Consider the following 23,525-nt stretch of genomic DNA (forward strand, 5'->3'; position numbering starts at 1 on the left):
GTGCTTTGATCCATGAACAGAAGTCTGCACACAGATGTCCAAAAACTGAGCTCAAGGGAAATGTGGAAAGGCCCGGTCAGTACTGCCATGCATGTGCGGATGCAGGTATGTGGTGGAGGTGGCAAAAGCCAAGACATACCAAAATGCATTATTACTCTGGTGCTGACCTACTCTCTCTGCAACCTTGGTATCTGTAGGAGCATATTTAAGAGGCAGCAGGCACAGCTAGGCAAGAAAGGGAATGCATTTGTCCCAAATTGTCAAACTATTCTTCAGATAATAAGCTAGATATACTGCAAAATCCTTTTGCTGCCAAGTTGCTGCATGACTCATGAGCACTCAGGCCTCGGCGCTGTGCTTATGGTTCGCTGTTCTTTCTGAGGGCAGACGGGGTAAAAAGCTTTAAGTGCAGCATATTGACTGGAGTGAGCTGCAGAGAGTCTTCACAGGCCCGTAGCGCCTCATGATTGCAGACAGTCAAGAGAGGAGGTTGATCTAAAACCACCACAGTGGCTGCAAAGAGACTGAATTAAAATACACACCCTTCTCCTTGAAATACTCGTAGGTGCAGAAACACGCTGCACAGCCGAGGAAGGAGTCTTTTGTTACAGTGGATTATGGAACTGATGGCACGTTTTGTAACTCTCACAGCACAAGACATATTTCCTCTGAATGAAATCAAATAGGAATTGAAAGTGGTGGTGTTTATTGCTTTTACAGCACAAACTTTTAATTTCACTCGCTCACCGCTGTCATTTATTGTGGCAGACGGAAGCCTGGAGGCAGGCTCAGGAGAGAATGTGAAGCCATGCGCAGATCTGACCTCAGGCCAGGGTTCATGTGTGCTTACACACAGGCAGCAGACTGAACCACTCAACTCTCTCTGAGCACTTAGCCCCAAAGTGTCATGTAACAGGTATTTTCGGATACACCTGCCGAGACTGGAGCTCAGTCATTTTCGGTGGAGGAAATGGCAGAAAGGTGGGTCAAGTATGTGAAGATCCTTATTATATTCACAGCTCCACGCAGGCCAGGCTCAGCAGCCAGCTCAACGTGCTCAACAGATATTTGCTTTTTTTTTTTTATCAGAACAGAAATATAGAAACCTGTCTATATGATGCATTGATAATGATTCATAATGATACATAGTTTCTGGATATAGTATAATATATGCTAAATGCATTTTACAACATTCATAGCCATCCATATAGTGCTGCTTTTACTTAGAAATCTCACTGTTAGTGCAGGGGTATATATTAGTAGAAACCTTTGCGTAATTTTACTTGTATTTCTTTTATATACTTGATATAATTGATAATTATATACAGTACAATGCAAAACTGTTGAGCCACCCCTCTTTTTACATTTTGCTAGGAAAATGAGAAATGTGTGCGATCCTAAATGGAAATTCAGTATGTAAGGCTAAAATCCTTTTTTACAATTCTAACAAGCTTGAAAGTCAATATTTGGTGTGACCGCCTTTATTCTTCAGCACAGCCTGAACTCTCTGAGGCAGCTCTGTTGTCATTTCTTTCAGGTATAGTTCTCCAGGCTTCTTGAAGGACATTCAAAGCTCTTCTTCAGATGCTGGCTGCTTTTTGCTCTGTCCTCTGTCAAGATGATCCCACACTGCTTCAGTAATGTTTGTTTTCAATCAGTTCTTGTGTAATTTGGCGTACCTCAACCTGTTTCCCTTCTCTAAGAAGGGCTTCTTGACAGCCACCTTTCCACTGAGCCCATTTCTAATAAGGCTTCAGTGAACAGTAGATGGATCAGCTGAAGGGCCAGATGCATCTCTCGGGTCCTGTGTCAGGTTTTAGCTTTTTTTTTTTTTTTTTTCTCTATATATTGAAGGCATGATTTTCAGATGCTCTTCATCTGCTCTAGACAGTTTCTTAGGCCTGACACTTATTCTTTTGTCTTTTATTTGTTCAGTTTCCTCAAAAACCTTTAAGGACACGCTGCACACCTTGCTAAGACATGCCATGTTTTCAGCTAAAGCTCTTTTCATTTTGTTGGTGCAAAAATACCATAGCAAGACACAAAACTGGTTCATCTCTTGAGTTAAGTACCTTTTTTAAAATCCTTGAATAATTCATAGTTAAAAAATATTCTTCTGAAAAGGGTCAGGAACAAGGACTGGACTGAAAATGGGTGAAAAAGCAGCCAATGTCCAAAGAAAGACCTTCAGAAAACCTGGAGAACTATTGCTCAAGATCACTCTAAAAATGAAAAGATTGCCCCTTGGAAGCAAAATAAAAAGAAATTAGATGGCTCGAGACTTTTGCACAGTACTGTATTCTGTCATAAACATCTCTACAGAATTCAGTAGTTATGCATTCACATTTCAGTTGAAGTATTGGACAGACCAAAATTGTTACTGGCCATTCTGTGCCTTTGGTGTCTGCCTGGAGGTGTTTCTTGGCCAGCCTCTCGTTCCCCTCCCTCAAGGCCTGTCTGATAGAGCCCGGCACTGGTTTTCAGGGTTGTGGTTGTGAGAACAGCCGTTGTTATTGGATGTTACGTGTGATCTGTTGCTCATTTTCCTACCCAGAATGTAGCTTTACACTGTGGTGCAACATAGCACAACTGGAGGGAGTTATGCAGTGAACCACACAGATAAAAAGCAGTTATGATACAATGTTGATAATTTGAGCTTTGGATCATTTCACAATGCCTAGTTATTGCAAAAGGCGAAGATGGCCCAGTTTCACGTTATTGGAGCCAGAAACATCAAATCTTCATTAAGCCCACCGTCTCAGCGTGTACCCAGCATGCTCTATTGCTAGTCCAAACATCATAAAAGTATGTGTTGCCTGAAGTAATTTTAAGCAATTTTAGAAAAGCACTGATACATCAATGCATACTAATAGGAGGCTACAGGGGGACTGGGAAGCGATCAAAATTTAAAGGGCCAGATCACATACACTTACAGCCACTTTGTTAGGTGCACGAGTTCAACTGCTTGTTAACACTAATATCTAATTAGCCAATCACATGGGTGCAACTCAGTGCATTTAGGCATGTAGACATGGTCGAGACGACCTGCTGAAGTTCAAACTGAGCATCAGATGGAGGAAGAAAGGTGATTTAAGCGACTCTGAAGGTTGTTGGTGCTAGGTCTGAGTATTTCACAAACTACTGATCTCCTGTGATTTCCCCACTATCATCTCTAGGGCTGTGCCATGAAGAATTAAGGCAATTCTGAAGGCAAAAGGCACTAACTAAAGTGCAATTTTCTAATGCATTTTATTTTTTGAGGGATTTGTCTGGGAATTATCCCACATCCCATCATAGTGGGAGTAAACAAAACGTTTCTTATACCATAGGCGGTTTTCATTAGGGAAAACCAGCAGAAGAAATGCAATTCAATGAAAAGTGCTGACGGCACGGTGTTTGAAAAGAAAAGGGGATGCCAGAACACTTGCAGGGATCAAATTTTTCTGCCAGTTACAGCAAATATCATCCTGCTCCATTACTGAAGGCCATACAGGTGAACTGGAGTCATGCCCATACTGTCTTTGACTGCACCAGACACAAATGTTTAAGCATATTTCAGTGCAAAACGTTGAAGCTGGAACTATCATCAGTCAGCTGAAGTTACAGATTTATTTTTGATGCTACTTTAGCTACAGATGTACATGCTGCAAGACAATAGAATGACACGTTCTTCCAGTTGATTTTGTCATTTTTTTTTTTATTGAATAAATGATTTTAAAAGGTAACAATGTTTAAAACTACATGATCTTCACAGCCATTACTTACATACTCAGATAACCCATCTATATATATTTTTTCAACCCTCCCCACACTTGTCTTTTGCTTTTTTTTTTTTTGCTGTCTTTTTTCCTTTAGGTATTTGTGTGTGTGCGCGTGTTTATTTTTTAAGTCATACTATCATAATAAATGCCCATTTCAAGTCTTGTCACACTAACAGCAATTCAATAGGAAAGGAGGAAGGGTCTAGTTCTACAGGGGTTGGATTTGAAGTTCCCAGTTCATATTATTCCATCAACAATTTTTCAAGTTACCAAAGCAGAAGAAAAAAAAAAAAAATTCAACATTTTTTAAAGAATTGAAATAAAAGTTGGTATGAGGAGTTACACCAGGTAACCCTCCCAGCCCATCAGGCCACTGCAACAGAAAAGTCATTTTGTACAGTGACACGTCTAAGTCAGTGTCTCAAAAATTCAGAACATAGAAAACCACTAAAATAATTTTGAAACTAGATCCAAAATATTCCTTTGAAAAGAATTTATTTTGATGTACAAAAACAGTCATTTTCTTTTTTTCTATTTTTTTTTTTATTTTTTATAATAAAACTTTCAAACACAAGTTTATTGTAGTTCTTATTTCATTTGTCATTATCATTATTATTATTATTATTATTGATTCACTTTTTTTTCCTTTTTTTTTTCTTAAATTCATCTATCAGTGCGATTGTATACCAGTGCAGCTACTGGGTCCAGAGTAAAGAAAACAGGCTTTTTCATCTTTAATGGCATAAAAAATAAGGAAAAAATCCATAGTTCATACAAAGTATAACTGCTGGTCTTTAGGGAAAAAAAACATTTATAAACCCATAAAGCTAGGAGGCACACCATGGGATTTTCATTTTTGAAAATTATAGCAATAATAATAATAATAATAAACAAAACAAGTAACAACAACTTGCAACCATTTTAACCATCCTTGAGGCCAAGTACGGCTTCAGAGACAGACTCAATGAAAAATTCATTGAAAAATCGGGTTGCTTAATAAGTCAAGACAGTTGAGAAAAATCGCATAAAACTTAAAAAAAAAAAAAAAAAAAAAGACGACAAAAAAACCAAAACATTTTTGTCAATTGCAGGGGTGTTTTTTGGAAGGACAGGAAGCCAGGCCTGAAGAGCAGCATTTGGGCATGGCCGCTGGCATCTTTGGTTCATTCAGACATACGAAGGTAACATGAGCTTGAGCATTCCACGAAATATGAGAATGACCACGCAAGGAATGCTGAGGCTGAACTCTAACCCTGGTATGGAACCAAAACACAATCTGCTACAACAAACTACAAATGTCGTTCCATAATATCCCATGAGGTATTAATGCTTTAAACAGTTAAATCAGTACAGAAGCAGGACTTGTTTTCTGCGTCTTCTACGTAAAATATCAACTCTCCGTCCCATTTTAGGAGATGCTTTCCTTCAACGTGGTTTTAAAGAAAGAAAACAGGACCATTCACTAGTCAGCAACTCAAACCTTACCCTTTAAGGAGTAGGTCAAACGATTCAGCAGCTAGAAGGAAAACTGAGGATTTGTTGTGTTTAAAATAATTAAAAAAAAAAAAAAAAACACCACACAAACAGCATCGAATCTTGCAGGAGAGGCTAAGACGACCACTACTTACTGTCACCATCTACCGAACGACACACATCGCACCTTGACAAACTAGGCCATGAGGCTGGGCCACAGTGTAGGGAGTAATCAAGGGGAATGAGGTTAACGTGTGACTTCTTGTCCTTTCAAACCTGCAAGGGGTGTTGACTTGCACTGGTAGGAGGAAAGAAAAAAAACAAACAAAAAAACACCTGTTGAACAGATCTGCATATATCAAGGATAGTAAAGGTAAAACATGTAGGATTTTCTCTTAATATATCACTGGTAAATTGTAATAACGACCACTGACAGTACATTCCATAGCCCCTGTAACGTGTTGCTTCTGGGACTTTTCCTTCTTCATTATAGCCGTATTTCCCATAGGGAATTGATCCCAAAAAAAACCCACAGTGGACTTCATGAAAGCAGAGGTTGCTGGGGGCTACTGTATGAATTGGTGACAGTCATACTTCGGTATTAAAAATGTGCCGTCATGACTCATTTCACAGGAATGTACTAAAGAGAAAATCTTACATGTATCATCTTTAAGTATGATATGATCAATGAGTCCGCATGACCAGTCACGAGCTGTGACCACCCCAATATGAGGTCTGATAGCACCATATTTGTCTTAAATCTCTTAATGGTTAATAAGAGTGTGTAAGCCATAGATCAAGCATATCATGAATAAAACCATAGGTCTCATACTCATACATACATGCAACAAAATACATTGCATGTGTATACAAAGACATATGTAAAAGAGCATGGTCAATTTGGTTTTGCAGCAGAAAAATTCAGGTTGTGCTGTATTAAATGGACCAGGAAATGACTGCCTGGCTGTTCCTCCTCTTCATGTAGTGTACAAGGATACGCCAGTTTGAACACCACAGTGGCTGACATTATTTCAAGAGAATGTTTTTCTGAAGTCCAGGCAGGGCTTCCAAAGCCAGCTGGGTGTGGAAACAGAAGACTGCAGGCATCCAGAAGCCCTCAGTAAGAGCGCGTTAGCATTCAGAATGAGGCAAACATCGTGTGAGGCTCTTTTCTGCACTGTGGTGTGAAGATGGAAAGGAAAAGAGCGACAGAGGGACACTCAGGGCATCATCTACTGGTCCATAGTTTTTTTTTTTTTTTTTTTAAATCATTCATTTAAGGCAACACAACTGAAATCTGGGTCATTTCGGGTTACTGTGGATGGAGTGCCAAAAGCCCTTGACGTTTTTGCATAAAGAAAAAAATAACCTGTCAGTTAGTAAAGGCTGTTACGAAATAAGATGTTAGTCAAGTAACAAGAACCTCTCAAAAATTCCAGTTAGCAAACTAAAACCCGAAACAAGCAGCTCGAACGGTGATCCTCGACAGCTTTCGGAGAAGTAAAGCCAACTAGCCTAGCGTGTGTGGATGAGACTCACAACAAGTAAATATTTGGATGAGAAATGGCTTCTTAAGTCTTTATGTGTAGGCTTTTTACTTTTGGACTTTGACTGCGAGCCACCAGGCCCCGCGCAGAGAATCCGCTCCAATTAATTCAACTGTGTTTGCTGCAACCCAACTGCCATACAGCTGACAAAACATTACCGGTGCCGTGGACGCGCAGATCAACGGGATCTCACTGAAAAGCGGAGTACCAGAGGAGAACGGCAGTAGTGCGGTTTCAACGACTATGCTGACCGGCTGCGTTAAAGAGGCAGCTTCTAAACGACATGACAATGACATCAACTTCTAAATGACACAAACATGGGAATTAGATCACTTCCTTTGTGCGTCTTCAACACATAACACTTTGTGGACGAGTGACGACTGTTAGTCAATATCATCTTTTTTTCAACAACACAGGCAACACACTCAACACATGACTGAAACCGCCTGCTTTGACAAGTATAAAGTGATGCAGCCTGACTCGACTCCAGCTTTGCATTCAGAAGCTGGAGACTCGATATATCTGGCAGAGGTGACCAAATGCACAACAACAAACTACAAAGTGTGGAATAGAGAGAAGAGGCTATGGCTTTGAGTAGTTATAGCATGTCCCTGTCAAGTGACTCCCTGCCAGTAAACTCAGAAACAAACACACACGTTCAATTTAAATCTAAATATTACCCAAGCATGCTACCCCCCCCCCCCCCCCCCCCCCCCCCCCCCCACCCCCACCCCCACCAAGGACCTGTAGTTGTAACCGCTCCCCCTCTCCAATGCAGGGAATTTTACACTGACAAATCAAGGAGACTAGATTATCCCTGGACAAAATGGCTTCCTCCAGCAGTTGCCTTAAATTTGAGAAAGTTTAAAAGAAAAGCTTTAAAAAAAACAAAAAAAAAAAATAGCTATAAGCTCTAGCCAAACAAACGCAGTTCAAGGTTTAAGAGGTTCCACCACAAAACACTACAAACACTCAGAGGGGGAGGTTTCCAAACTCTTCTGTAGGGAATCTTTAGGTAGAATCCAATTTCTAGTGGCAGACCAATGCCTATATCCACACACAGAAATGACACACAATTGTGAGCTCAATCAATAAATATTACCAGCAAAGTCTGGTCCCCACAATCCTACCATCTATACTTTGGAGTATACATATTCCAATACATAGTTCCAACTACAACACTACAAGAGTTTACAAGCTAAAACAAACCTCAGTCTTTTTTTTTTTTGTTTGTTTGTTTTTGAGAGGAATCAAGAAGAGACGACAGCCTTTGAGAACTGCAGTTGCCTTGCTACATGGTATTACATGTTCTGATAGTAAGTTAACGTAAAGATTAAGAAAAAAAAAAGTCTTAGTAAATGTAAAATTGTAGCAAAGCCTAAACAATAGAAGCGCGAGACTAACCCACTGTAAGAGACTTCCTTCCATCCACAGAATCAAACACCTGATTAGGTTTGCTGAAAAGGTTAATAAAATCTAACATTTGATTAAATTTCAAAAATATCAATGAACGGGGATTACAGATATAGGAATACATATGCTGCAAAAACTTAACCACAGGCAAAGAAAAGGAAACGTGGATTTCTTGCCGTAATCAAATAATGCTTCGTTGCCACCCGTTGCCATGTCAACGTCTGGGAGACGGCCAGCATGGCAACGGAAACTATCATCATAAAATGGTACAGTAGTAGAAATAGCTAGACCAGGAGGGGGCGGGCTCTCCTGGGAAAAGGTCCGCGGAGAGGTCCAATGATTGGTCATGCGGCTCGCTGTCAGGAATAATGGTTGTAGGGTGGTAGAGGGTGCCCAATGCCATTCTGGTAGTGATGGTGCTGGCGGTGGGCGATGTACTCTGCATAGCCCATCGTCATCTTCTCGCTACGGTACCTAGGGGAAAAGAAGAGATGGGCTGGTTAGAAAGTAATACACCAGGACCAGAGATGTTCCCTTTTTATGCTATGCATGTTTTCATCTACTAAACCTGGCTCCTAAAATACCCATAATGCAGTTTGACTGCAAACAGTTCCTTTTAAGCATAAACTGTATGTCAAAGATGGATGTAGACAACATGCATCACACATTGTTAGCAAAGTGGATGTTTTCTAAACCTGAAGCTCAGCATTTTTACTGCTGCCGTTTTGTGATGGACACTGCACGCTCACCAGCTGCGTGAGTCAGGACTTCTCAATCACACAGTAAAAATACCCTATTTTAGCTTTCCTTTTTACTCTAAAGGGGGCAATTATTTTCAAAATGAGCATCATATTGTATCAGCAAGACTTTAAACTAGCAACTGAGACCCAACAAGAAAATATTTACTGAGGTTATAGATCAAGGGAGGTGAGGGACATTTTTCCACAGGCTTCTATACAACCAGGCATCTTGCTCGCCAGCAGAGAAGCAGAAGCACCAAAAATTAAAGTTCCACAAATGGCCACTTGATGGTAGATCTAAAAGCAAGGCAGTCCCAGATTCCCATGATAATGATTATGATCATTTTAAACCATAAGTAAATATTTTTATAGTTTAGTACAAAACAGGAAACTCATTTCCCTTTCTTGACAACTGTATAGGAGATAAATATTTTGATAATTTTATTAAGGTTTAATAAGTTCTGCCTTATTATGGGTATAGCTGCTTGAGTTACAGGTGGATGATGCAGTCTCTTAGGCTTCCCCTCTCTGTGTTTGTGGTGTTGATGGCTTTTGGAGCATTTTAATTCATTTATGTGATAAATAATATGGCTGCTGTGCAGTTACCACACTAATGTACTACAGACCTATGTGCTCCAGTTTTAGTAAAATTATAGTCTTGATTTGTAAATTACTAGAAGGTAAATAGCAGGTAGCCATAGTCAGTGGATGGCGCTTGATAGCGTTAGCTGAAACTTAGTAAACAGCCCATCTTGTCCCAATATGGTCATTTCTCCCTCTGAAAAAACATGGACAAAAATCCTTGAGTTGAGGTTTAAAAAGAGGACTTCACATACCAAAAGGATGATGTCACTGTGGCTACACCCATCTATTAAATACTGTATGCTTACACCCCAGGATTTCACTTTTTTTATTTTTTTATTTTTTTTTGCCGTGTTCAGACTTTAGCTCGAACAAAAGTGGCACCGAACTTCACTGAACATTTACAAGCAGCTTCCTCTGGAGCCACAAAAGCTTTAATCAGCAGTAGAAATATGAACATTTTCACATATGCAACAGCTACATCCAGAGAGACCTGCAAGCAGACATTGATGTGTACAACTCAATTTATCTTTAAGGAACTTCTATCACAAAATCTCAGATGATACCTGGTTGCATGTTTTTCTTAAAAAAATGTTATCTTTACAAGGTTCAGTTCTACTGGTTCTTTTTAGTCTTGTGCACATCAGGTAAAGGGATCTAAATGAAAGTGTGTTGTAAGAGTAGAGTGCAGCAGTGCCATTAATGTATCAGCATAGATAATTTAATCTATTAAATGTAATCTTACCTGGTTAACTTAATGGTCTTCCTGAAGTCATTTGTGATGGGAGCTTTATAACCTCCCTTTCGTAGTAAGGAATCTATGGTTTGAATGTGGTCCCAACCTAGTCAAAGCAAGAGGAGTGAAATCTCTTAAAAGCAATTCTAAATATTCCCCACATAGTTCAATACAATTCAGTCTTTATTAAAATCAGAAGAAGCTAGATTGTCAGGGGCACAACAAGGTCTTACCTTGCTCCTTTGCAACCTCTGGTAGGTAGGTGGCGGTGCGTTTTGATCCTTTTTCATTGAAAAACTCTATCCTAATACCGTGAACACCCACCTACAATTCAAGACAGGCACAACAAACAAATCCCTATAAGTATCTTCACCCAATAAAGACAGAGCTGCGAGGAGACAAGTTATTCTTTTCAAACTGTACTTAAAAGTTAATGATGGAGCTGGTTTTACATTTTACATCTAACTGTACTGGACAGTTGGAGCTCATTTCCACTGTACCATTAGCTTTAATCATACTACAAGAGATTCTAATTTCAGTTCAATGTCATTATTCTTAATTCTGATACTTCTAATGGAAATAAGCTACAAAAAAAATTGATCTATTGATTAAACTGTAGCTCTAATTCCCATTTCCTGTCATGAAGAATAGCTGATAAAGACATCTACTGATGTGTTGCAAAGTATCATACTGCATCAAATCAAGCTGGCTCAACTTTGAAAGCCAGAATGCTTTGATTTGAAGCACAATATTTTTTATTTTTTATTTTTTTAAATGCAAGACTATAAAGCTATGCTGCCATTTCAAGAATGCTGGTTATGCCTTCAAGTGACAAAAGCAGAAACAATGTGTGGACACACACGTGTGCATTAATAGCAGAAAGAATGAGATGCCTCTGAGTCTGCATCAAAGCTGTGAAGCACCACAAAAGCTATTATTCTAAGTGCGGGGGCTAACTCTGTGCTCAGCCATGTTCAAGCAAACATCTCTTACCTCCCAGTCAAGGTAATCACCGACGTCTTCAAAGTTGGTGAGAAGAGACACTGAGCAGAAGAGGCGAGGCAGCTCATCCCTTGTCATAGGGGGGAAACGGCTGTCTTTAAGGGCACTGGTGACATCAAAGTACAAAGCAAAGCAGCATTACAAGAGGTGACTCAGAACAGGGATCACTATCCTGGTGTTTGTGGTATGAAACAGGAACAGTGGCACACTTTGCAACAGACTAAAATAAGCTTTTTTTTTTTCTTCTTTACTTCCAATCAAATTTCCAGCATTACATTAGAAAGGCTGTGCTGAGCCTTTCTAATGTAAGTGACCCACAGTGATACAGAGACTAGTGTGGCTGCAGTATAAACTGCAGTTAAATTCCATTTGTAGAAGTGTGTTTACAGGTGTTAGACAAGTCAATTCTGGATGCCTTCACTCTGATCTTCATCCTGTTGCACCAACAGAGCCTATACCTGATCTTAAGCCAAACTGGTAATAGAATAGTGTCAGACACATAATCCCACACTAAGGCTGAAATTACACTTTCCACATCCACGATGCTGCATGACGCAAATATCATCAGACAGTGAGTGCGAAGGTCCGTGCAGCTGTTAATATTACAATGCACCTCAGGCTGCAGACTTCAAAGTAGAATAACAGGAATGACTAGTTGTCTGTCGGGTCCCCAGATGTCCGTTTCCGCAACGGGGTAAAATTGAGGCCCGGGGCATTCTAAGTTGCACCAGTTGCACCCTTTAGGCATGAACCACCACCTCTCTGCGTTTAAGTGTGGGCACACAGGTGCACAATGTAGCAAACCTGTAGCCATGTTGCACATCAGATGCTGCCTTTTCGAAAACCAGACTAGATCAGAAAGCAATGTGCTGGACATATTCGGTGATTAGGAGCTAACCGACAGGTTTTCATGCTGTATGAACTACGTACCTGAAGATACTACAAAGATGTCAAAGAACTAGCAGTTGGTTACAGACCACAACCCAGAAGCAGGTCAGCACCGCTGCTTTCCACAGTGGCAAAACCAGTAAAAACTGCTGGACAATCACCAATTATAGCACTGCACACTGACATTTTTGGTGGAGGACACACATAAGTCTGATTTATTTTCCCTCCCTAAATAGTCCCCTTTATTTGCCTCTTCTTCCAGTTTTCCAATCCTTGTTTTCTGAGCAAAAGACACCCTGGCCCCATCAATTTTATGTACAACATTTATTTCCCAATCAGCTGCTTCTGCTCTTCTTTTTTTTTTTTTTTTGCAATTTCAGACTGTTCAGTAATCACCGTTTTTATGCTGATTGTACACTTTTTAAATTTTCTTAGGTCTTATGTCAGTGATGTTACCTTCTCTTTTGCTTTGGGTCAATCATAAATGGTATAAATCACAAATGAGGGTAGTTAACACTAGGTTAAATCTGGTTGGTGCAACCACTGTAAATATCATTTTGTTCATGAAATGACCAAAACATCAAGCATGACCGTGGCATTACACATTCAGGACATAAACAGTATCCATTTGTGATGTGTCTGCTTAAGACAGAGTTCATCTTTATGGCACTAGTTTTTTATACCAACATAACATGTGGTGGTAAGATAGTAGACCTCCATATACCTCCAGAACAGCTTCAGTCCATGTTGGTATTGATTCTCCCAGTGTTTGGAAGTCTATCAGAGGAACAAAACATCATTCTTCCAAAGTTCACTCCTTTTTCTGGCATTTGATGATGGAGGTGAAGGGCTCTGACTAACAAATCTTTCCAGAAAGCCCACTGTGAGTTTTTCTTATCATTAAACCATTCAGTGACCCTTTGTGTCCTATTGACAGGAGGAATGTCATCCGAGTCACCAGATATCTGCACTACTTGGGTCATGGGTTCAGGTTTTTCTTTAATTGCAATAAATTTTACTTTTCTTTGTTTTGTTTTTTTAAATCCACATAATTAAAACCTTCATGGAAACCTGACTGAAGGACATTATTAAGTATTGTGGAATATTTTCTGAGCCCCAGGATCTGGAATCAAAGACAAACATCAGTTCCACTCAGAAAGCAACACAAATAAATTAAATACATAAATAACCTTCAATATATGGGTTTAATTTACTCCCTTTACTCTCATTTATTAACATTTTGTGCTGTTTCTTGGTGTTCCTGCTCTGAAGCTCTGAAGCATAAATAAATGAGTCCCTGTTATTGCTTACCTGGTAAGGGTGTACTCCCTGAGTCCTGAGTGCAGATTCATGGCAGAAAATGTACCTATACAACCCCTCAACCGCTTGTCTCTGCCTATTTTCCATGTGACAAACAGCGGGCTGAAAAGAAAAAAAACAAAAAAAACAAAAAGAGAAGATCATGATAAAGTAGTTGAGCATCAGTAATATGTATACACCAAACAAGCAATTCCTACTCAAGGCCTATGAAAGCTGATTAGCAGTACATATCACCTAGTTTTTTTTGGTTTGGGGGGGGTGGGGTGGGGGGTGGGGGGGGGGTGGGGTGGGGGTGGGGGGTTGCAGCTAGCTAGTAAGCCAGAGACTACAGTCACACTGGACTGAAATGGCACAAGCGTCTCACATTATGACGGATTAGTTTGCATCAAAGACTTTAGCCCATAACACTGGGCCATCTGTCCACAACCAAAACATTTTTGAAAGAATTATTTATTTATTTTACACTTTTAGAACATTTTCCAGCTTCTATGGTAACATAGCTTTTACATTGGAAAAAAATAAACTGACTACACAAATAATTTTTTATTCCACAATGAGTGAAAGATCCTGAATGACATGGCAGATAATTGGAGCCATGGGTTCATAAGCAGAGAATATAATGATAGTAAAAGTTGCATTTCACCTTTTGGTTTGCATATGTTCAAGCACTGTTGAGTACAACAGTCAATATATGATATGTCCACAGCAAAACCACACCAAACAGCGTGTATGGCCCGTTGGAGTATTATGTAAATAACAGCCATCACCCCATCCACAGTAGATATTTAGTAATCTGTCCAATGTATTTCTGAAAATCTACCATTGAAGAATTTGGGGCAATTTGTTTTTGTCATTTACATCCCTACAATGTAAACAATATTTTATATATTATATGAAATTAACTCATTTACTGTCACTTGGTTACTGTAAAGTTTTGTTCTCACATGCCACTGCAGGGCTCCAGATAATCTTTTCCCAGATTCTGAGTACCAATAAAATCTAAATTCAGCATGACCCTTTTACAGTTATTACATCCTTGACAAATTATTTGGCAACAGAAAAGGATGGTTTTACATAGACGTGTTTTCCAGTATCTCTGTGACTTCCAACTGGTACAGACAGTACAGGAAATCTTGTACTACAATCCTTTAAACTTTAAAAACAAAACAATCTGAACAAAAAACTACAAAATTAAATTGCATTTCAGTCTTTTTTTTTTTTTTTTTTTGCTGCAAAAAATAAGCAGCTATATCTCAATGAAAAACAAATGGCAATAGAAGTTAGCCTTTCCTGAATGATTTTCTTCCATTCGCTGGTGTAGTGATCAAACAAGGACTGAGATGGGCAAAGGCTGAAAAAAATGCAGCCATATTCATTTATTCTGGTAACAGTGTATTCAGAACGTACAGTGCACGAGTACATTCAGAAACCTATTATTACTAGATAGTGCTTAATTTCAAATTGTAAACCTTACATTTCAGCGGCTGCTTAAGTATACAGTTTACAATATTTTTATCCAAGATACCATTACAGAGATCTCAGTTAGCAATACCTACCCAATTAACTACAGTACTCATCCCTACCAGGTGCACACCATGCTTGAAGTTCTCGAGGTACACCACATTACATTTGGTAGCATCTCAGAAGCGGCTCTCTGCTTCACTAACAATACATGCCAAGTCTATTTTTGACAGAAGCCGGTCAAGCTGCACAAAGCATATGGTGAGGGCAGGAAGTCCGATGCAAGAATGGCACAGAGCATCCAGTCAGGACTTTCAAATTAAAATAAGCCACGCAGACTAAACGGTCCCGGCATGATTTCAAACCGCGGAAGGAACGGCGCGGAATGGTCACAGGCACGCACCCACCATATTCCCATTGTATCAGATAGCTAGCCTTGCTAACATAAATGTGGCAGTAGCTGCTGATAGTGTGGCTTATTAGACTCCTTGCTGTAGAAATACAGCAAACGTATTTTAACACTCACACTTAAATCTTTTATTGCATTTAAAATGGATGCTAAATAGCTATAAAACCAAAACTAGACAAGGGAAAAAAAACTTTTTTTTTTTTTTTAAATACACACACAGTTTTATGGTGATTGACACTTGAAATGGGTGTACAGAACACAAAATAAACTCCAGTTTATGTCTTAAGAACACATTTTTATCCCCCCAAATTTTTGCCACCGTTGCAACAAATGTGACGCTGCATTGTTTATCGACTATCTGCAGAGAGCACTGCATCTATGTCAAATACAGCAGTTGTTGCAGCATTTAAATAATTCAATCTGACATGCCCTCAAGAAAAGGGCATGTCAAGGGCACCACAGAGCATGAGTTCCTCAAACCTGTGGGAGTTTTCACATTTGGTGGCCATCAGCATGCTACATTCCTAGTCACAAGTAGATGACTGGATTTAGTTCTGAAGGTTAGGCACAAACCCAATGTTCAGCCTTAAAGACTGGCCAGTGTGAGCTAAATATGGACAGGATTTGTCTCTCTAAGGGAGTCTTCAAAATGTAAATATTGCATGATCACAACAGTACATTTGTTCCACTGTGGAGAATTACTGCATTATTCAGAAAGTCAGCCCCAAATACTCACCATTTATTAAACTGTATGACATTTTGCTGGTCACAGAAATATTCAGATAATATGGGATTTGACAAAATTCGTTCCCCATTCCTGGCATTTTAAGTCCTCCCACCCTCTTGCAATAAAGCACTTATCCTGATTACCAGGGCGATGTTACTTAACATTTGAGGGTTTGGTGCAAAGAGTGGACAATGGCACTGGGCTACAATTTGTCTTAACTGAGACACTCAGTTTTTCTTCTATATAGTATCTTATCAAGAGGTACACCAGAAAATTTGTGCGAGTCTGTTATCACTGGAAACAGTCATCTTGCCTCCGAAACGAGTAGTAGGGGCCAGCATGGGGAGAGTTCACTTATAAAGGATTTTTGCACATGTAAATGCATTCAGAACAGGTAATGTCTGGAATAAATGGACAAAAAAAAAAAAAATCCTACTTAAATATGAAAAACTAATTTTTTTCAGTTTGCATTTCTCATTCTGCTAATGTGCAGTGGGTTAGTCTAGCCAGCACTGACTGTGACACCTACTAAGCTGTATCTGTTTTGTCAGGGACATGTCAGGCGACTCCTGATTCCCACACCTTACCAGTGAGTTTTGAGCAATCCACAATATTGAATGTGTAAAGCATTGCTACCTACAATTTCCTGACATGGTGCTGAGACATACTTTAAATGTGTGACAGATTTTGAAAATACTCTTGCATAATTTAAAGATTCCAGCATGCTGTATTTCCTATCAGAGGTCAACACGCAAAAGCGGCATCTCCATACATTCAACACAATAAATCCAAAAAAACATATGGAAAAAGCAACTTTTGTGTTACATATGCATTACAGTGTCCCCAGGGGACCTTTTGTCATGATAGTTAGTGATTTCCATAAACACCCTAGGAATGTTTGAACTGGCAAATACTGACAACCCACAATATGCATCCAAAATGTATAGTGTCTGTCTATACAGGGAAGTACATGACTGTAGGCCTCTTTGTGTTACATGACAGTAGCAAACAAAAAACTTAACCATTTTTTTTGTTCTTTTAAAAATTACACGGGATCAACAAGGTAATTCACTGTCCTCTTGTCTATTATATTTATAATGCTTTATGGAATTGTTGGGTATAGCTGCAAATGTGAACAACCGTTTTACAGGCTTAAACAACCGCAAGCTACAAGCTATACATAAGGTGGGGACAAAATGTCTCAGTTGAGGGCGCAGGAATGCAGTTAGGGGCAAAAAACATACATTTATTTTTTTTTTTTTTTTGCAGTTAACACGAAAAATATTTCGTTCAATAAATGCTTCATATGGTTGAAACAGCGTGTTTGTTTGTTAGCTTTATTTATCTAACCTTGCCACGGCTCCTCCTTTAACGCCGGTTAAATTAAGCAAAGATTAGTACTGCTAAGTACTTAGCAAGCACCACCTTTTCTTTGTTGGTTGATGCCAAATTCGGATATTTTTTGTTTGTTTCGACAATGCTCTAACCCATATCCACAAAAAAACTACTGTGAAACGCGCCCCTTGTGTTTTCCCGTCATGATCTCCCAGGCTTTCGACACATTTATGATTAAATTAATTGCTAAAAGCCCGTTAATACTTCGTTACTAGGCTAACGTAGCTCAAAGCTAACAAAGCTAAACCTAGTTTGTGGCAATGCAGAGTTCATTGAGTGACTTAAAATATTCTTAGTATTAACATACAAAATATTAGAAGTTAACACTTTTGAGTCGCCTGTCTCGACCAGCGAAGATACCAGGAAACAAGAAAGGTCAACGACATTATCTTCGTTCAAATCTCTCTCATTTTAGTGTAAGCGGCTAGCTAATAGCTAAAAAGCTAGTAGCAAACACCCTTAGCTTACGTTAGCAGTGTTATTCCGAGATGGACTGACAGCATCGTAAACTGATTCTTTTTCTTTCGCAAAGTACCGACAGAAAAATAAAAGTGACTTTACACACTACCCACCGATTAAAAAAAAATAATAACTTTATAAGCATTATATCAAATTCACTGTAACGTTAGTGGTAGTGCTAGTTTTAGCGGCAGGCCAGTGCAGACAGTCTCTTCGACAAGGCCCCGATATTCCAACTTGGCCAATTCAAGCTATATTAGCGGGGTTTTCGGCTTAAATTCACCAGAAGCAAAAATATGTTTCTAAGTGACAGTTTGTGCTTCTTAAACTGAACAGAATCCGCAATTAAACCCATTAAGTGCGCTGTCACAGACATTCATTGGGAGAATACAACAGTGAGCTTTTGACATGCAGCAAACAACACCAGACAAAAAAAATAAAAACACTCACTAGGGATCATTTGTAAACCTGGGTGTTCTCGGAGGTTGGTATCCGTACAGATGGCAATAAAGTACGTCAAAACAGAAGCAGCACATCTCCGCGGAAACGACCATTTTTCTGCCTCCACTTCCCGAACCAGGTCCTGGGCTGAGATTCGGGGAGAGGCCGGATGTAGTGTATCCGGCCGGGGCTGGGGACAGAGCGTTTGTGCCGCTGCTACCACTACTACTACTGCTGCCGCTAACGTTACCCCCGGGTCCCCCCAGGCCGTTGGCTCTGCTCACACTCGCCGCTGCTGCAACCGTCGCGGAGGAGCCAATCCCCAGCTCCGAGCCACAATGTCCGGTTCCTGCCACCCCGCTTCCCGCCCCCACCCCGCCGGGACCCCCTGATCCGGGCGATCCCGACAGTTTCTGCTTCTTCACCCCGCAGCACCCGGCCGCCATCTTGGAACAATCTGCACCGACACACCGCTTCCGACCCATAACCGTCACCGCGGGAAGGGTGGGGGGGAACGCCGACCAGACGTAGAAATCCCACTGCGTTGATACGTACGACGGACAATACTCCACTTTCACTCTTTTATTTTTTGTCGGACGACGAAATAACCGATGTGGCGAGAAGACTGCAATGTCACCCTAGCGTTGCCTTTAAAAATGCGTGACTTCGCTACGGAAAATCCATAGCTGGATAAGCGTTTTTTTTTTCTTGAGTACTCAGCCAGTCCAGCTTTGGACCTCGGTGTTCCAGTGGATCACCTATAACGTCAAGTCCCAGCCAAAATAGCCCCCCTTCTCCCTAACACGACACCATCCGAGGCGATCACAGCCAGTCCCCCTTAATCGTACAAGTTCAGGGTGTGCACAGTCCGAACAGGCCGCAGATGACAGTAGCCAAGCGGTCCAGATGTGAAGCCGACAGCCAGTGCGCTGTAGCCCCCCTGCACACCTCTCCAAGTGGAAGCCGGGAGCTTGAGTACGCAGGACCCATAAGCTTCAGCACAAATTGCGTACAATGTATTGGACAGCGTAGCTTCTCATTGCACCAGCTTGTTTGCTGCTGCCTCACGAACTTCTAATTACACAACAGGCCCAATATGTTGGAATTCCAGACGCTGGGATAGCGCAGAGTAAAATGGCATCTGACAATGCAGGGTTGTCATGGCACAATGAAACGCGTCAGCGCCCAGCAAGTCATTTCAGTAACGTTAGCCCACAGTTTGCACCTGCATGTCTGTTTCTTGAACCTGGTGGGGAAAAAAAAAATCTCAATAACACCCCCGCGTCAAACGAACAGCTGAAAGTTTTCAGTATAGGTTTGTTTGGAGGTTGTCATCCGTTCATGTGGATGCACAGAGAAGAACATTCTAGTCCGTGAGCCGTGAGAAATCCTCTGGGTTTGGCGAGCCTCGCTCCGCATCCGTCTCTCAGCTGCTACAATTCAGTGCTGTTCGGGTAAAAGCCCTGTGATCGGTCTGTGGGCACGGGCATCGGTGTCGTCGGCACGCCGGAACCGGATTCAGAAAATGTGTTGCGCCCGGCTGCTACACATAATGCGTAGCTTCTGGGGGTATCAAATTTGCAATTCAGAAGAAGTGCACGGTGCCGTGGAAGCATGCGCGCTCATGACGTCCGTGCGTGTGCATGCGTGCGTGCATGGAAAAGTATCGGTGCCCCAATGGTATAACAGGCATAGGAGCCGACCGAGTGCTGTAAACTGATTTGACAGTGTCTGGATTTCACAGCGCTGTGAGTTAAGATAAAGTTACGCACACCAGTGCACTTTCATTTGAAACAGTGTCTCTTAATGTAATCTGCTCCGAATGGACGGCATGAAAAGTGGCGCATAGACAATTCTGTGGCCTCATCTCATCTAGGACTCTGAAAGAGTATCAGATAAATACGTCTACACATGTCTCATGTCCACTTCTGTGTCCTCTGAATCAGTCTCCAGCTCCACCCTCCCCACCCCCACATCCTGCCCTTCAATCAGAAATTAATTTATCAATAAAGAGAGCAGTGAGTGGGAATTAAAAACACCGCGTGCACTGCAGAGGGACATATTTCTTGGATAGGCGACTTGGGGGTCTTGATTTCTGAGTGCTATTATAAAACTAGACAGTGAAATTGTCCCATTTAAGGCACCTTCACTGGCAGGCATACACCTGCCTTTAGGTTCAGTTTCATTTAAAGAGGGATGTCAGTTTGTACCTGGATTATATAAATATATATAAAAATAATGGCAATGTTATTATCACAATATCTACAGAGAATTTGGAAAGATTATTACAATACTATCAGCCCTGTAACTTTGCTTGTTGTGTGTTGTCTTTTTGGTGGAAATAAATCTCAACAATTCAAGTGTACAGAGGTGGCAAAAGAGTCAAACCATAACTGTACAAAAGCATCAAAAAGGAACAATTACACAGTACTATAAACAATATCAATATTTCATCCTTAAATATTACTGTTATCATCAGTTCGCTGCTATTGTAACACCCCTGCAGTTATTCCAGAGACCATGAAACTGATGTAAATTTCTGTAATATTGCAATTCCCAAAGTATAAGTATGCCTATATTTATATTAACAGAGACATGATTTTGCTTGCTCGGTCTCCACTTCCTTCGCTGTCAAGTTCAGACATATTTCTGTTCATCAGAGCAGTCACCCACCGGCACCCCTCCCATAAAGAGCCTCACGACTGACTCAGCATAATGCTTCAAGCCTCTTTGAAAATGTACAACTCATTATTGTTGGCTGTGTTGACTGATGCCTTCCCGGCTTTCGCCTCCAAACAGGGCTCCTTGTCCAGATGCACTGCAGGTTTTAAACGTTGTCCTAAGCTTTTTTTGGGGGGGAAATGAATTAGGAAAACAGAGACTGGTATGGCAACCACAATCATCAGCTGCATGAAACAGCTGCTCAACATAATATTTCTGAGCAAAATTACGCAGAGCATTTAGTAATAGTCATATTATATACTCACATTTTGTATCTGTGCAGATTGCTGAACGTTTTCAAAATTGATTCTACTGTTAAATAATCTTGTTAACATCTCAGAGATAAAGTTCACTCAAATCAAGATATTTAGCAGATTTTACTGGTTTTTTTTTTTTTTTTTTTTTTAGTGAGACAGAAACCCCATATGTTAAACTTTCCATGCTTACTGGCAAACGCCATTATGGGGCGTTTAGCTCAGTAGAGCATGAAGCTGGTATGTATACATGGCTTAGTGCAGCTGTGCAGACTGTATTCTCTTTGAAACCCCATTCATGTAACCATTGGAGCTGAGGAATGGGTGATGTCATTGCAATGCAATCCACCACATCCAGATTATCTTTTGAAGCTACAACAGGAAAGGGGGAAGCGGGCTGAATTTCCTACCCTTCTAGCTGCAGTCTTGACTCTGGCCAAGGTCAAGATGGCTCTAAGTAAGCCCAATACTGAGAGCATTTATCACCGGCATTACAGTTGTCTTTTTAAGGACAGTATATGTATGTATCTGCAATATTCATTATGTTAATATATATGAAGAGAGCAGGCTAGTTTGTTTCATTCATTTACTGTCTGCGCTATCCCCGGGAGCTGGAACAGTCTGGCATGTTGTTATTAAGCCTTGTGGTGGAATTTCCCACAGCGGCAGGACTCACTCAGCTCTGAGATCACAGCTGAGAGGAGACACAGAGTCAGTCAGGATGATGATGAAGATGATTCAAATAAACATGGAGTTAGGCAGAAGGGCTGTAAGTACACCACCAGGGGTTTCATCAATAGTAATTACTTATTGGTTCTCAAATCTCCTTCAAAATAGTGTGACATGTGGGTCAATAGCAAAACAATCACTTAATGTTGAGCAGTTGTGAACTCCCTCTGCTTCATACCAGCATCAGTGTGTTGCAACTGTATGGTTTTTAGTAATGGCAGGATAGTGGTTAATGCTTGGGATGAATATAGGCCATGCCCATAGTTGATATGTGCTATCAGTCTCATTTAATCACATTGTGAAAATGTGACTTGGGGTCAAGAGCTTCAGTTGGAGGAGGGGTGTAGGCAAAATCAGACGTCTGTGTTGGCTGGTGAGGATAAGCGGTTGCAAGTATTGATAAAGGTCAAATTCTCTGATGCATTTGGCTGGCTTGGTTAGCGATCATTGTGAAAAGTGATAAAAGGATTGTTAATGCATATTATCAGAAACATACAAATGCAGTGTGAATCTGTGTCCTGATTTCTCCTGCTGTATTGTCAGCTTAGCTCTCTCTTCCCTGCAGAAACCTTGTCAATGCTTTATGTGGACTCAGCTGTTTTCCCCCTCTGGCTCCCAGCATAATGACCTTTCTCTTCCAGCCAGAAGACAAGAGTCACTCTCTCGTTCTACATTGTAGGCTGAAAACTCATCTCATCAAGACGGATGTTGTGTCACTCACTCATCTCTCCTTCTCTCTTTTTGGAAAAAAAAAAACACTCACCTCTTGACCGATCTTTCTTTTTCTTTCATTCTTGTTATTTTTTTTTTTTTTTTTAATCCTGGCTTTGCCGCCTCCCACAAATAGCTTTTGACTCTCATGTTATTACCTGGGCACTAGAACCCTAGTGCTGTCTTCACTCTGCATTTGGTTACTTTGTAATTATAGCTATTTAAATATTTAAGAAAGATTTTTTTCCTAATCGCTCCCTCAAGTATTTTTCAAGTTCAACAACAGGGAGGAGAAAGAAAAAAAAAACTGGATGACAAATATTATTTCAATGGTGTGTTCTTCCTTTCATCCTGTAGAGGTCAGTAACGCTGCGTTTCTGCATTGACTCTGCAATAAAGTTACAAGTAGAAGAAGAAGCGGGAGGCGGAGCTACGTGTTTGAAAGTGGCGGGCAGTAACAACACCTCAGATCTCACTACTGGAGCAAAAGTACAGAAGTTGGACAAGTAAGCTTTTATAAAAGTAATATTTAAGGCCTAACGGTTATTTAAGAGTGTCTACCAGGCAGAATCAACGAATGTAGTTTTCACTATATCTCAAAATTGGTTCCTCAGGGAACGTGAGAAGGTAACGTTACTGACAGTATTTGCTATTAACTCCAGCTAGCTAGCTACGATTAACCTAACGCTGCTTTTAACTGAGCTAATTATCCGTCAGCTTGGTCCAACGCGGTCCTTTTGGTTCTGCTTTAAGGTA

General features: G+C 40.5%; 2 protein-coding genes across 3 annotated transcripts in view; one reads left to right on the forward strand and one right to left on the reverse strand.

Annotated features, from left to right (window-relative positions):
• Positions 1-23,525, forward strand: part of LOC115792185 (transmembrane protein 164-like) — a 76,360-nt gene that overhangs the window by 23,267 nt on the left and 29,568 nt on the right. Inside the window, exon 6 of one of the 2 annotated variants that reach the window (XM_030746621.1) lies at positions 23,127-23,275. In XM_030746621.1, coding sequence (XP_030602481.1) covers positions 23,127-23,275 — 149 coding nt within the window. Of the gene's footprint in view, positions 1-23,126; positions 23,397-23,525 lie in introns of those variants that run through there. The other variant, XM_030746622.1, reaches the window with a different exon arrangement.
• Positions 7,527-19,878, reverse strand: ammecr1 (AMMECR nuclear protein 1). The gene is made up of 6 exons (XM_030746690.1): positions 18,364-19,878; positions 13,454-13,564; positions 11,246-11,360; positions 10,486-10,576; positions 10,262-10,358; positions 7,527-8,668 (listed from the first exon to the last, which is right to left on the reverse strand). The coding sequence occupies exons 1-6, from the start codon at positions 18,837-18,839 to the stop codon at positions 8,554-8,556; spliced, it is 1,005 nt and encodes a 334-aa protein (XP_030602550.1). The 5' UTR covers positions 18,840-19,878; the 3' UTR covers positions 7,527-8,553.

The sequence above is a fragment of the Archocentrus centrarchus genome, chromosome 14, assembly GCF_007364275.1.
Source record: "Archocentrus centrarchus isolate MPI-CPG fArcCen1 chromosome 14, fArcCen1, whole genome shotgun sequence".
NCBI classification, from domain to species: Eukaryota; Metazoa; Chordata; class Actinopteri; order Cichliformes; family Cichlidae; genus Archocentrus; species Archocentrus centrarchus.

What these genes read in the sequence shown, in the direction of transcription:
- ammecr1 (XM_030746690.1), bottom strand. Translation starts at nt 18,839, where the DNA reads ATGGGTCGGAAGCGGTGTGTCGGTGCAGATTGTTCCAAGATGGCGGCC. An exon ending in AGAGGTTGCAAAGGAGCAAG is followed by an intron (nt 10,359 to 10,485) that starts GTAAGACCTTGT and finishes TGCTTTGACTAG; the next exon opens with GTTGGGACCACATTCAAACC. An exon ending in AAGACCATTAAGTTAACCAG is followed by an intron (nt 8,669 to 10,261) that starts GTAAGATTACAT and finishes CTTTTCCCCTAG; the next exon opens with GTACCGTAGCGAGAAGATGA.